The sequence below is a fragment of the Neopelma chrysocephalum genome, unplaced genomic scaffold (assembly GCF_003984885.1).
Source record: "Neopelma chrysocephalum unplaced genomic scaffold, ASM398488v2 Primary Assembly neopelma1_85, whole genome shotgun sequence".
Classification (NCBI taxonomy): Eukaryota; Metazoa; Chordata; class Aves; order Passeriformes; family Pipridae; genus Neopelma; species Neopelma chrysocephalum.
The window spans coordinates 2,836,975-2,851,995 of NW_020897747.1; the positions used below are offsets into that span (position 1 = coordinate 2,836,975).

At 35.2% G+C, this 15,021-nt stretch overlaps 1 protein-coding gene across 6 annotated transcripts in view; it reads right to left on the bottom strand.

Annotated features, from left to right (window-relative positions):
* ATRNL1 (attractin like 1) overlaps nucleotides 1–15,021 on the bottom strand; it is a 531,556-nt gene that overhangs the window by 385,877 nt on the left and 130,658 nt on the right. For all 6 annotated transcript variants that reach the window (XM_027692113.1, XM_027692108.1, XM_027692107.1 and 3 more), the window contains 2 exons: nucleotides 12,891–13,074; nucleotides 8,777–8,931 (listed from right to left, as the gene is read on the bottom strand). In XM_027692113.1, the coding sequence (XP_027547914.1) occupies nucleotides 8,777–8,931; nucleotides 12,891–13,074 (339 nt within the window). The remainder of the gene's footprint in view (nucleotides 1–8,776; nucleotides 8,932–12,890; nucleotides 13,075–15,021) is intronic.

Sequence of the window (15,021 nt, forward strand, 5' to 3'; positions counted from 1 at the left end):
CCAAATTTACCAAGATGTGACTGGAGGAAAAATGGGACAAATATAGCATACTAGCTCATCCTGTTAGTCGTGCAAGTCTTTTTATGAATGTTTTTTGCTCCTCAGACACATACAGTTTGAGCTTGCCAGTCATATCTGATTTTGAACAATGTGTTACTTAAACACTAAGGCAGAACTGCTGCAGAATCAAGTTAACAAAGCTCCATTCAATTCGTGTCTGAATCAAGTTAATAAAGCAGTTCTGAAAATCATAAAAGAAGAGCACTTACCTATCTCAAATTTAAATTTTTATAGAGGAAAATCTAAGAGAACTACATATCTAGAAGCTGTTTTAAAGGTGATTGCTCTCCTGTTTCTTCATCTGATTTATTAAGTGCATTAAGGACATCTTAATTATTTTCAATAACTAAAGAAACTATGAGAATAACCCTGAAAATCTTGACAACTCACTTCCAAATCTACAATATTTTCTAAAGAATAAGAGAACATCAAGGAACTGAAAAATTCCCCTTGCAGGAAAAACCATAGAAACTCAGCTGAAAAACTGTAGGCATTGAAAAGAAGCTTATTTACAACTCATCTTCATCCCCCACCCCGCAATGCCCAATTCTGCACTCAAGCCTGAATAGAAGCACCATGGCCATCTCAAAGTGATACTCTCACAGTACACTTCAAATAATGGAAAGGGCTCATACTTCCAAAACACGATAAAAGGAAAAAGACTTTCTTTATATAGTATAGTAGTAGTTAGAGTAATGATCCAAGATGCAGGAGAAAAAGGTTCATTTCCTACCCAGTGGGATTTAAACCTAAGGTCTTCATCTCTGAGCAAAAGTACCCTCACTGTTCTAGCGAGGTAACTTTTCACTACTCCAAGTTAATGCTGTTCCACTGAACAGATAAAAAAATATAGAAAAAATTAATATTGCTAGAAATAGGAAGTTGTTAGGACAGTCTCTAAAAAAGTGGCAACCAATGTTCCATATTTTACCTCCAGAATCAAATTGGTATTTTTGCACTGACAGCCTGATTTAGTGACAAACTCTTACTACACTTGGAGATAAGTTTTAAGAGAAGGTATATGAAACTACCTACTTCATGTTTACATTATCAAATTATTTCTCAATTACAAACAATTTAAATAGATTTGAAATCCTGATGTATTTATTCTGCTCAATGACAGTCTGCAACACTGGCAGTGCAGCCTCATGTTCTACATAGAATCCAGTGGCAGCTTATGCTTCCATTTTCTCTTCATGTATTTCCAATAATTACTCAGTCAGTTTTTCTCTGGCAAAAGAAGTAATATTGGTTCACAAAGTATGGACACCATTATACTTCTGTCTAGTTCTCTTTTGTGACTCTGGACAACTAAAGACTAAACACAAACAACTAAAACATCATCAAAGTTAGTTAAGAACAAAAAAGTTACTTTCTGATTCTTTCCACATTGCATAAATATTTTTCTTTAATAAGATAATAAAAGTCTCCTTACTCTTAGGAAAACACGAAGGCAAGTATGTTCAGAACAGCATGAATTGAATTTAAACTATAGAACTAACATCTACAACAGCGTCTACATACAGAACAGTGACTCCCTAAGCAATATAAAGAAACCAACAACCTTAAGCTTTACTATTAAATGGAGCAATTAGTGCATTACATTATTATGGCTTTGCTCTTCTAATAGCACAGCGATATGGAGGTAATTGCTATTACAGACTGCACCAGAACTACATTTATGACTTAAGTGCTCAGGAACACATAAAACTTAATCTTTCACAGCGGCTGCTTTACATTTTCTTTGTGATGGCACATCGATAATCCATTTGTAACTCCAGAAGGAGGGAGAATTGCAAAAATAAATGGGTTTACACTGGAAAAAAAAAATTTACAGACATTTAAACTTGCTCATTTTGTCGATGACAAAGACTAGAAGTGAAACAACTTGTTTTACAAGCAAACAATTTATGAATAAACAATTCATTTATTACAAAATACAAGCAATAGGTTTGATTACAAGTGGAACTAAAGTCAATCTCATGAGATAATTTTGATATTTTTTTTTCCAAAAAAGGGAAATGCTTTTAAGCTTTGTTTGAATACCCTGGAATAAACTTAATATTTCACATGTAATATTGTCTTTCATAAGCAATTGAATTTGCATATTACAAAAGAAACATTGTGGAGTGTATTATTGGTGTAAATATACGTGTTATTGCACTTCTGCCACAGATACAAACAATGCTGAAATACAACAACCATTAGGAGAGAACATAGAAACAGCTGCCATATTCCAATGACTTCAGTTTTGGGCTTTTATAGAGATTCCCTGTCAGTATTTCTCTATACATTTCTAGGGTATCCAGATACCTTAGCATTGGCATATGTGGAACAAAAGGACAGAGACTAAATACTTCATAAACTGAAACTTAAGGAACTTAGGCATACAGATATATGCTTACTAACAGTACCATTTGGCCAGGAACTAAAATAAATATCCCTAATCTTTGAAAAAAGTATCTATTTTAATTATACATATATATTTTAATACTAGTTTCAATAGTTAGAATCTGTTTTAAACTCTGATTCTGTGTGTCTAATAATCTATTTTTATTTGCAAATTTTGCATCTGAATACTCATAAAATATAACCTAAACTACTTTTCTAAGCTCTGATTGAAATAGAAATGCAAGTTTTAAGTACGTGGTGGCTCCTGTATCACAGTTCTACAGTTAAAAAAAAACAACCAAAGCAACTTATACCTCACATATCTATCCCTAAAGATTTAGAGTACAGCTCCAAAATTTTTATTTGAAGATGGCATAAACCAAGTTCTTCAACATGCACATAAGCAACATTTGTGAATACATACATATTTATATGTATGTAACACATATTTATATAAATATATAGTGTGGTGGTGGTGGATTTTGGGGGAGGTTTAATTATTTTCAAGTATTACTTCAGTAGGATCCCCAGGGTGAAAATTGAGCTCTTGTTTAGAAAATTAAAACCCACATGGACACAGGCTTCCAACTACCCATCTACACATTTAGAAAGAGAAAAGCTTTCCAGTAATGCTAATGTCCTACAAATTATAAATCAGCATTTATCAGCACTGCAGCATTAATTATAGGGCAGGATAAGGAAGAAAGACACATGATATGGTTTTTCAACGTTTCCACCAGATACAAAGTCCTGTGCAGGGCTAAGAGTTGGACTTGATGATCCTTCTACGTCCCTTCCAACTCAGCATATTCTGTGATTCTGTGAAAGACTGAGGACAAAAGTGAAGAAATAAAACTGCAATGCTGAACCCCTCTTTTCTTCCCAAGACTGGAGGAGAGAACAATTGATGATAGGATTCTTTCTCCAAATCTGGTTACAAGACATAATCTGGTTCCAAAAAGTTGGTTGTTAGCATAGTCCAGAAGATAGAGTATGACTGAATAATCATAGTGTATTTTTCAGGACATTATCAGAGACTTTTGTCTGGGAGGGCTTACTATGACTGCTGCAATACCAAAAGGCCAATAGCAGTAAGAAGAATCCATAATAGTCTTTAACTCATTTCAGTTACACTGGAAGTCATATGAGAGATGACCCAGGTTCTATTTTTGCCCATATTCATGTAAATGTATGTATAAAGCATCCTCAAATTTTCCTAACTTGCATCAAATAATCCTTTCTCATGATGAAAGAATGAGATGTCTTCATTAAGTGATTTCATCTTGTTTACAGGTGTTTTAAAAAAACTAAGAACTACTTTGCTGTTTATTTCACTGCTCTAAACCTTTCACAGAATTCAGCCCAGTTATTGAGATATTTATTCATTAGACCAATTTCTGCAAAACAATAGTACTTTGTAACAGGAGTTGGACTAGAGCTTTGTATTGTAGACAGATAACCATGGTTTCTCTCCAAAGTGTTTTCTATTCCTTATACAATTAATATAATTAAATTAACCAAGTATTTAGAAAAAACTCCCCAGGACATGGGCCTGGTTGAATCACTCTGCCACTACATAGGCAGAAAGCACAGTGGTGAACTTGAGGCCAACAGTAAGGGAAAAAAAAACAACAAAAACCAAACAAACAAAAAAAAAACCAACCAAACAAAAAAAAAAACCTACTTAACTTTGTACCAAATAGAAAAGATAAGCAAAACATCAATTCTGACACATCACACTTCCTATCTAGTCCTATGTTATTTAAACTGAACTCTGTGGGACCCAAGCACTTAACAGAATCTGAAGTCAGTGCTGAGTGTCTACTTTCCTTTTACCAAATCTCAATCTCCCAAATGTATGCATTTTTCATATATTACCAAGCAGTGTTGAGGAGTTGGGAGAACTCAGGGTACCAGTCATAATATATAGTTTCTCAATTACACAGCAAAGACTAAAGAAAAAGATATCATCGTATTTTGAAAGATAAATCCCTATTATTAATTACAAGTATGCAGCCAGATTTCCAGACATGTGCATCCCAGTGGGCATTACCTGTCATTACTATGTATGATGACTATACACAAACTGTCCTCTGCATGTGTAACTCCCCGAGTCCCAAAGAGCTATCAGAGAGCACAGACTGTCATAAGCAGTGCAGATATGATTTTTCTATACACACTTACTGCAATTCCTTTTCTAAATGAGGAAACTGCTGCAAGTACCTTTCAAAATGCTATCATGGAAGAAGTGAATAAACATCCTGGATTGAGCACTGATGCCACCTCTGTAACGGGCAGGGTCTCAGCAGCTGAGGCCCTTCAGCTGCTTTTTTAATGCACCAAATGTGTAACTATGGCTCTCCAGTGAACAATAGTTCGCTGGATAAAGAAAAGCCAAAACCTACATCAGTTAGAAATCAAAGGTCAACCACAGCATTCAAGAGTGATCCCAGTGGCAGCCCTGTTGCTCTTTCAGATTAATGTAAGCAATAACAGCACAGCTGGAAAATACCTCACACCTCTACAAGAATCACCATTTGTGAATCTTTCAGGAGCTGCCAGAGCAACTGGGGGGAGATTGTGGTGGTTAAATATCATAGGAGGACAAAAGCATATCAAAGCCAGATTTCTAAAGCTCAGTTACACAGCAGTCTTCTCATCATATATTAACTGATATTTAACTATATCAAACAATATTAAATGATGAAAATTATGACATCATAATAGTTTTTATAACATCTCCACATCTCTGAGTCTTCAGCTTTAACAAATATTCTGTAAGGATTTCTAATGACTGAATTGAGCTCTTGGCTCATGACACATTTAAACGTAAAAAACATGTATAGACTAAGATCAGAACTTAGAGAGCAATGACTGATCAAGAAAAGGAGGCAAAAAAGGCAAATCTTTCCTAAGCTTGGTAAAATTAATTGCTCTCTGGGAGATACTTATCTCCCTCCCTTGACTAGAGGAGGAGTGTGGATTACCAAATTGCATTAGCAACAAACAATTTAGAGAGCTAAACTTAACCGAGGTGAAAAACAATGTTTTCATGGATAATAAAAAGCTGAAGCAATCTATCCATAACACTATGTCACATATAATAAGAGAGATAATCAAATGCACTCTATAGCCCAACTTGAACATAAATAGTACAGACTCTATCTCCAGGATTCAGTTGGTTTCTAGACAGCACCCATTTTTTTACTAGACAGGGCATAACATGCCATCACTTGCAAGGTATCAGGGAAATGTGATGCTGATAGCATCATATATTTTTTCTTCCAAGTATTGTTCAAAAACTCAGGATACAAAGTAAATAAAATTCTGAAATCTACCCATTACATAATTATTTAATTCTTAGTAAAATATTTAATGTTTTTTTGAAAAAGTATGTCTGTGAAAGTGTGTTTTTAATTTGGTGAAATGAATATTACAGAAGATTAAGTTGGAATCAAATCAATCTTCATAGATGTCATTTTTTAAGAGTAATTACTACATCCAAAGAGTAATTACTACAGCCATTTCTTTTGTACTTCATCAGCTTAATAACACAGAGAATGTGATTTGCAAGAAAATACAAATACCATATTAAACAGCATAATGGACTGGACAAACCAAAATATTGTTTCACTTTAAAAAAAAAAAAAAGAGCAAAACACCAGCATAAAACATTTTCATAAAGGAGGATAAAAAACTAGTGATATGTGAAAGTCAGGCAGTTACACTTAGATTCTGGGACTCACACTCTTGATTCACGAGTGCACATTCCACAAATAAATGTAGACAAATAAGTAATATTATCCTCCAAAATGAGGAGGGAGCTCTGTTTCATTAAAAATTAAAATCAAGTGTAAACTGAAGTGAGAACAAAATCAATAGCTCACATCATCAGATGCCTAACCAGAAGCTATGGAATACATAATACAGGGATACAATAAAAAAAGTCAACTGTTCTGCAAAGGTTTTATTCACACACTTGGTGAAACCTGCAGCAAATAACCCATATATGTTCCATGTACTTAATTTACTCATTATTTTTGTATTAAAGCAAACACATTGCACTGATATCTATACGGAATGCAATAAAGAGCCATTAACTAGCCCTATAAAAAGAATCATGTCTCAGCCTCTTCTACCACTGTAGGCAGATGATAAACGCTTGCCAAAAATAGATACAGGCAATATCCACAGGCTATTCTCACCAGGATCATGAACAGGTCCATTTCCCAGACTGCTCCATTTCCCATTTTTTAGCTCCCAGGACAAGTGACTGTGCTTTTTGGCCCAAATATGAGCTGTATGTTTGTATTTAAAGGCTTTGCATAAATTACAGACGTGAAAATCAGGGAAGGGGAAAAACTACTTGTGGTAAAAACAGCAGTGGCAATAAACAAGACAAGAAACAGATTATGAATTCATTAAATTCCCTTAGATTTATAGCCTTTGCAATCCTATAGGGAGGCTTTTCCATAAGTGCACAGCTCAAATGGTTGGAACCATTCTAGACTGAAAGTTGACACCCATCTTGTCTTATCTTAAACAGTTTTCCTCCAAACTGTATTCTTATCATATATTTATAAACAACAATCTTTTCTGCTCTCAGCCACTCTCTTGAGATATTAAATATACCACATCCTTTTATTATCTCCAAAAGTCTCCTCAGGCTTCAGTCAGCCTTAATACCACTTGCCATGCAGAGGCCTCTTTGAGTTTGTCTTCCTGAAATGTGTGTTGCCAAAACACTACAAAAATATCCAGGGCCTCGAGAATGACACCAATGCTTCTTCCTTCTTTTCATTAGGACTGTATAAGCCATTTCTACATCCACACGCCACTCCTGACTCACACATAAGCCACTATCATTTCCTTCAATTTGAAGGAGAAAATTCCTATCATTTCCTAAGTGTAGAACTTGCACCTTGTTCCGTTACACATTATCTCATGACAACTGTCATTCCCAATCATCTCATTCCCCCTGAATGACAGTCCAGCCTCCTCCCCACCTGTTATTGGCAAAGTTTTGTGGTGTTCTTTTGTTACTGTTCACTTCTACTTTTGAATTTGGGTAACTGGGAATGATTTTTGTATTTTGACACTTGCACTGTGTACTAGCAGACTCTGGTGCTTCAAAAGTAAACCTTTTTTAGCACCATCACACTAAGACTGCCTTCTATCCCATGAAACCAAGCACAAAGAGCTGGGACATTTTCACTGCACTGTTGCCTATCAAAACACAGTTTATCCATAACATGATGCAGAAGTATTCCATATCCTTTTATTGCCAGGATTCATTTAATGTAGATATTCAATTAATCTAAATGAGGGATCTATATCCCCCAGGATTTTCCTCCCACTCAGCAAGACTGCTTATGCTAGACTGTGGGTAGGGTATTCCTCCATATGAAACAGGTAAATACCGATGCAGTTATTCTGATCAAGCCATTACTGGAGTCTCAAAGATAGGAAACTTTTACTCTATACTCTGATGGGAAATGCTTAGGAAGAGGCAGGAAGGGGGAGGGCAACTTGTCAGAAGAAGATATCCAGCAAAAATCCACACAACTCAGCTATCACAGCCCCAACCTGTGTGTATTAATGTGCCACAATCCATCTCCCAAGAGGCTGTTTCTCGACACTCTGCTTCTGCAGAGTGAACTTCCTGTGCTTCCAAATTGTTTTTCAGCTTGTGGCAACTCCCCCTTTCGCAGTTGCCTGGGCATCACCATCTGACTACCTCCACCTTTCAGAGCTCCAACTACCCTGGCTTCTCCACTCCCTGATTTTCAATTCAGACTCATTGTGGAGGCAGCGTATTTTCCAAAGCATCATCAATTTCAGACCTTTTTAGGAACCTCAAGTGCTACTTGTGGGGAAATGTTTTGGTTTCGGGGGGGAGGGGTTTGGTAGGTTTTTGTTTGTTTGTTTGAGGGTTGTTTTTAGTTATGTTTAATTCCAGCAACACATTTTATTAGTCCTATGGAGATATTATCTATGAAAAATATGTAAACACTCAGAGGTAATAACGCTAGGGTCTGTGTTCAACTCACTTTTGTAATACCAAAATGCACCAACTCTTGTAATTCATTTAGCAATATATTTGCTATTCATAATATAAAATACTATTAGGCACATATTTTAAAACTGATCATTTTAGCTACTAGGCTTTGCCCCACAAACCAAAAACTTTAGACAATTATGGAACAAAAACCTGTAAACTTATAAGTAACTTGAAGGTGTTTGGGATCAAAAAATCATATTATCTGGACTTGAAAGAAATGTGGTATTTAAAACTCAAATGAGAAGAATACAATACAATACATACCTATATCATATGCAAGAAAGTCAGCAGAAAAACACTTTGCACCATTGCTCAGAGAAGTATCATTATGAGTGTTTCCACCAAAAATGAGCATAGCTCCATTGATTAAGACAGCTGAATGAAGGTATCTTGCAAAACCACTCTCTTTCAAAATAGTCCTACAAAATATAAGAACAAATTAATACATATTAACATGCGAAAAATTGTACATGAACATCAAGAAAATTTATATATAAAAAATACAAAATACAAGGAAAATACTAAACTAAAGCTATTATTCAGTAAACATGATGAAATTTATTCATACTGTTTCTAGGATTATGAATTTTCTCATGGTACAACAGATATATTTATCATTCCTTTAAAATGTCCTGCTTTTTTAATTAAAAAACAGGTTTTTGAATAATGTGTCTGAAATAAATTTTATCATGTTTATATTCTTCAGACATGATTAATGATATGGTAAATTTTAGTAAAAAGTGAATGAAAACTCATTCATATTATTAATTCCTATTTGTATATACCCTTAGCCATGTTGTTCTTTTGCCCAAGGACTGCAATAAAGAATTCTTTAAAATGCTAAAAGAATCTTTAGACTATCCTAAGCGTAGCAAAAGGATAAACTTTTTTTTTAATTACTTGAACACTCAGACCTGGAAAAGAAATGGTAGAAGTCATTCTAGGTATGATAAAAAACACTTGCACTGCTTCACAAACTTATTCAGGGTGGTAAACTCAAACATACAAAATTTCTGTACTGAAAAAAAAAGTAGTCCACACACATTGAGCCTTTGATGTCTCTTCATTCACTTTAGCCTGCGTCTGTGTGGTCTGCTTTGTGCCACAGCAATAACATGGGCCCAACAGTAGCCAAGAGCTATCAATGCTACAGTTTAAAAGCGGCAGATGTGGAGTTAGTAGAAAGAACAGAACACAAACTTGATTCAATCACAGCAAATAAATCTTACCAAGGAAGAAAGTAACCATTTGTGGATTTTGCCAGTTAAGTAAACCAGCTGCAGACATGTTTGTGAAGAGCTGATTAGATCACCAGTACAAAATATTTTTTACATTCTCCTAATAACGTTTCACTTGCCTCAATAATCTAAGATTTCAAGTTTAGACTCTCACTTTCATTTATGCTACTGCACACTGCTCACATCTACAATTAAACTGTTTTGTCATTTGTTTCCTGTAACAAACTGACTCAACACTCTTTCCTTCTGATTAAATAATGCTGTCCTCTTGAATCACATTCATAATATTTTTTCAATATTTTTACATCATCATCATGTTTAGGAGAGAGTGTTTAAAGTACATCTCATTGTTTTGATATAAGACATAAATCGAACAATAATCTTGAAATATTTCTAAGTGATAAAAGATTGTATGTTTGAACAAGTCGAAAAGAAGGCATTAAACCTAAATTCTCATATTGTTATTTAAATAAATTCCCCCCCTAGCTCTGGAAAGTAACATCAAAAGAAATGTCAAAGACTAAATGAAAATAAATGAGATTTCTTATTGCTTAAAAATGTGACAATTCCTTCAAGCCACTAGCATATCCACCCATGTGCTTCTGGTTTTAGTCCTTCTTATTTTTGTTCTATTAAACAACTTGCATCTTTCTCATGTATCTCTGATTAACATACTTTGAAAACAGAGCACCCCATAAGTGTGTTTTTCTAACCAGGAATTAGCTTGATAGAGAATACTTATGGTACCTACCCAAATATGTGATATTTGGGTTCTACTCATCAGTTAGCAACATAGAATATTTGGAATGACAAGGAAATATAACAAAACATTATTTTTAAGTTATTTCCTACTGGTAATGGAGGAATACTGCTGCTACAATTTGAAAGAATTGTAATATACTAAGAACATGTTACCTTATCCATTCAGATTAAGAATTCCTTTCTGTCTTGTGCTTTACCAGTTTTCTACAGCCCCTATTGCCTAATTTACACTAATTGCTATACACTAGGCTCTGCCTTGATTATCCTGCCTTGCAGCTGTCTACAAATAGTTGTTTTGATCACTAAAGGCCTAAAGAGACATACACTGTTTTGGGGCAAACTGAAGACTCTCCTCCCTGCACTGCATACATCACCAATCTCCATAGGATTTTTTGAGGGCTACTCACTTTTCTATGTGTGACCCAACTACATTGCTCCCGTCCTGCACCCTACATTGCATCAGGTGTGTGTGTGGGGCGGGATGTCTCCCAATTTTTGCATATTGTGTGCTAAGTTGCATCCCTCTTGGTAACAGCAACTTTTCCTCCAGAATCAGCAGAACTGGAAGTTTGTTAATTTGGCCATGATTTTCACTATTCATTAGCATCGCTAATGAAGGCAATCTTGAGAACTCTCCAACACCTATCAACCTCATGCAAATTCTGTGAGGTCTCAGCAGGCTGAGTTCATTATTTATGCACATCTACGTGTATCTGCAAACATCAGTCCACATTAACTGTGCCAATGCCAAGCGTTGCACACACCAGCATGATTCCATAATGGTAATGGAAACACCCAGGAGCCAGCAGGTGCTTCCACTGTTTCAGGCCATTATCTAAGTCCATGTTGTCCCCCAATTGCCAGCTGCAGCAGCAGGCAAGTAATGCAAAGCAATGAAGGTATTAGAAACACTGTAATTCCCCATCATGTATTAGAAACACAATTCACACTCGAAATTAAAATATTGCCACCTCACATTCCAAGAAACATAAAGCTTGTTTAATTGATATTAAGAAATGGAAACCTATGTGCCACTGAATAAAACAAGAAAACAGCCCTGTATAACAAAACTTAGTGAAGCATATGAACCTCTGCCAGAGAACAGAATTTGTGCAAGAGAAAAATAGTGAGGACAAGCAAATGCAAGTTTGAGAAATTCCATGTACATGGGCATGAGAAAGCCTTAGTTCCAACTCTTCTCATACTGCACCTCTCCAGTGGCACATTCAGTTACCTCACTGAGGGTTTTGAATACTGATTATAAGATGCCATAGATACCGTAAACAAAGGCTTAAAGATTTTATTACTATGTGTCATTACCCCATCCTCTTGAGCCAGTTTTCCATCCCATAGTACAATTCACTTCCAGTGTAACACTCATGAAAATAATAAAAGACTTAAGTTCTCTACAAGCTGCAGAGAATGCCACATTAGTACAGAGTAGATCGAAGCATTTGTTATTAGTTCTTATATGAATAATGCATAAAAATATTCCAATTATTATTATTATATTGTTGAACAGACCATCAAAGGATACAATATCACTTTGTTCCAAAAATAGAGTATAAGAAAGCATTAAAATTCCAGTGATTTAAAAATACATTAAAAGGCACAAAAAATTCTTGTAATAATGTTTCCATGTGCCATGAGTTAATGATATTCAAAATCAAGAGCCTCAGTGAAATCAAACCCACATGTTTCCAGCATCTGAGAGCAAGTCTTGTGTGCTTAAAGTTAAGCCATTAGTGCTCAACACAAATATTAAATCACAAGAAAAAAATGGTCTGAGAAACCATTCTTGATCTCAAATGTCCTCTAGGGTAAGAAAAAACATTTTAAGTCCCTCTCTATACAAAACACATAAGCAGCCTTCATAAGTTACAATAAACTTGAGGGACAAGGAACTGACAAAAATAGAAGCATCAAGAACATTAATCACTAAGGATTTCTACATAATACTGGAAGTTTTTTCTCTTATTTCTGGTAGTTTTGTGAAAAATAACCTTCCGCAGTTCTTACTTACATAACAGCCATACATTAGCAGTTTATTCATACCACGAGAAAACAGTACTCATGTACTGTTTCTGCTTAGTGGTTATATCTGGATAGGAGAATCTTTTCTCACTTTGTAGAACATGCACAAAGCTTCCTCCCTGCCATTCTGTCGATGTACTGGTCCATTAATCCATTGACTAAAGTCTAGTCCCTCATCACAATTCTTCCACTTTGTTGCAGAGTATGTGCTGTTCTGCAACACGCAAAGGATATGAAGGCACTCACATGACTTTACTAGAACCTTACCCTACCCTACTCTATGACTGTGTTTTCTCTTTCAGTAACCTGTAACTTAAGTTTCCTACATTATAAATCCAACTTACCACGTCCGCGTATTAACTTCGTATCTGTAAAGGTCATCCACCAATCCATATTTATTGCCAGGTAATGCTTTGTATCCACCATGGACATAAACAGATTTAGTCAGTTCATCATAGACACTTGTATGGCCGTATCCACCTTGCACAATTGCTCCTTTTGTTTCTGGTACAAGCCAAGAATTAGACCCTGAAACAGACAGACAAAAAACACAGGTTTACTACTGCTAACACACAGTACTGGGAGTTTTAAGTATATAAAGTAATTTCCACTATAATTCTAAAATACAGTCATAACTAGGGACTTGTTTTAAGAAGTAATTTTATACCAATGTATCAACATATCTGCAATTGGATAATGCTGTTAGACTATTATCTGCTATTCTTAATTAAACCACAAATACATTGTTGTTACAGCTGCCAGGCAGTATTTCATAGTCTCTCACATGCGACTTCAGGATTCACACAAAACAAACAAAAAGCCTGAACTTTTTTGAAAATATTAAATTAGGAGTTATGATTAATTCTCTACCAGAGATGGCTGATGAGAATTCAGTGCTCCAGCTACTTCAGGTGCATTAGGAACACCTGTGTTCAGTCACGGGGAATCTGGAGAAGCCTGACAGGCACTGAACTGCTGTGAGCCATGAGAAGCACGTAACAGAAGATAGCTCCAAGTATGCATGGGAGTAGGCAAACAATTTGGTAGCAACTGTAAAATTATTGAGCTAAAATCCAGTTTGCAACTACTGTTTCTTAGTTATTTAACTGCAAATATACCTATTCAGTTGCTGAAAACTCACAGAATAATCTGATAGCAGCTCATTAAACTGGCATTTAAATCCACATTTTACATTACATCACTAATAACTGCAAAGACACACCAAATAAACCCATACACAATAGCTATTATGACTGAAGAATAAAACACAATTGGAAAACATTTTACCCTAGCAAAAACAGACAGAGATCTTAAGTGAGTTCTTGCTGCCTGTAGCTCCGAAATGTCCTTTCTTTCCCCCTCCATCTTCCCAGATGATGACATAAGTCACAAAAAGAGCAAGCCAGGAGGTATTTCCTGTAGAAGGCAGCCTATACAAAAGAGCCTATGATGATTAGGAGCCAGTTCTATGGATGTGAAATGGAAGAAATATTTCACTTACAGCCTCTTCAAGATTATGTCAGAAGAACAGAAAGTATGGACAAGGACATCCAAAATTGAGCAGTCTCCTAACTCTTAGCCTATATTGGCTGCCATTATAAAGTTATTTATCCAAGGCTAGCACACACCACCATACACCTTGCTTCATCTAAAAGTTAGTTTTCCATTTCAATTTCTATCTGATATTATGTAGGTAGCTTACAATATTATGTAGGTAGCTCACATTAACTCTTTTTCCTCTGGATTCTTCTGTTCAGTGAAGAGACTCATGATTTTCAGTTATTACTGATGCTATTGTCCTTTCATTAAATGATTTACAGGCACTGCCTCTATAAGTTACATTTTTTTCAGTAACAAGTGCTTATAGGAAGTTATAAAGTATAGATTATATGGAAGAATTGTGCTAATTTTTCTGTGTATGAATGCTGATATTTGTGTAATACACTATTTATATCTGACACAGTATATTTATGTGTAGTGTAATGTAACTAGTATTTTATTCCAATCTCTGAACTGGATATTATCAATCTATTAAGAAGTGCAACTCTGAACACAAATATTAAATTTGTACCAATAAGACTGTATTTTACATACATATTACTTCGATAACAAAAAAATTTATTTGATACAATTTATGTAAGAGGGTTGGTGAGGAGTCAACCTGCAGATACACCATCTATTACCAACACCATCTCAATGTATTTATTTAAATAATGATCAGTCCTAAAGATTGGCATATATGCTTTTCAGGGAAAAGAACTATTTCCCCACATAAATTTACACAATGATGTTGATAATATGCATAATAAAATATTTTGCATTTATATCTGACTGTTTTGTACATTTATGTAGCATTATAGTTTATGTAGTAATGATCAGGCTTGATGATATTAGAGGTCTTTTCCAACCTAAATGAGTCTATGATTCTATGTAGCATTTAGAACACTATGACAGTAATATTCATATTGCATAACT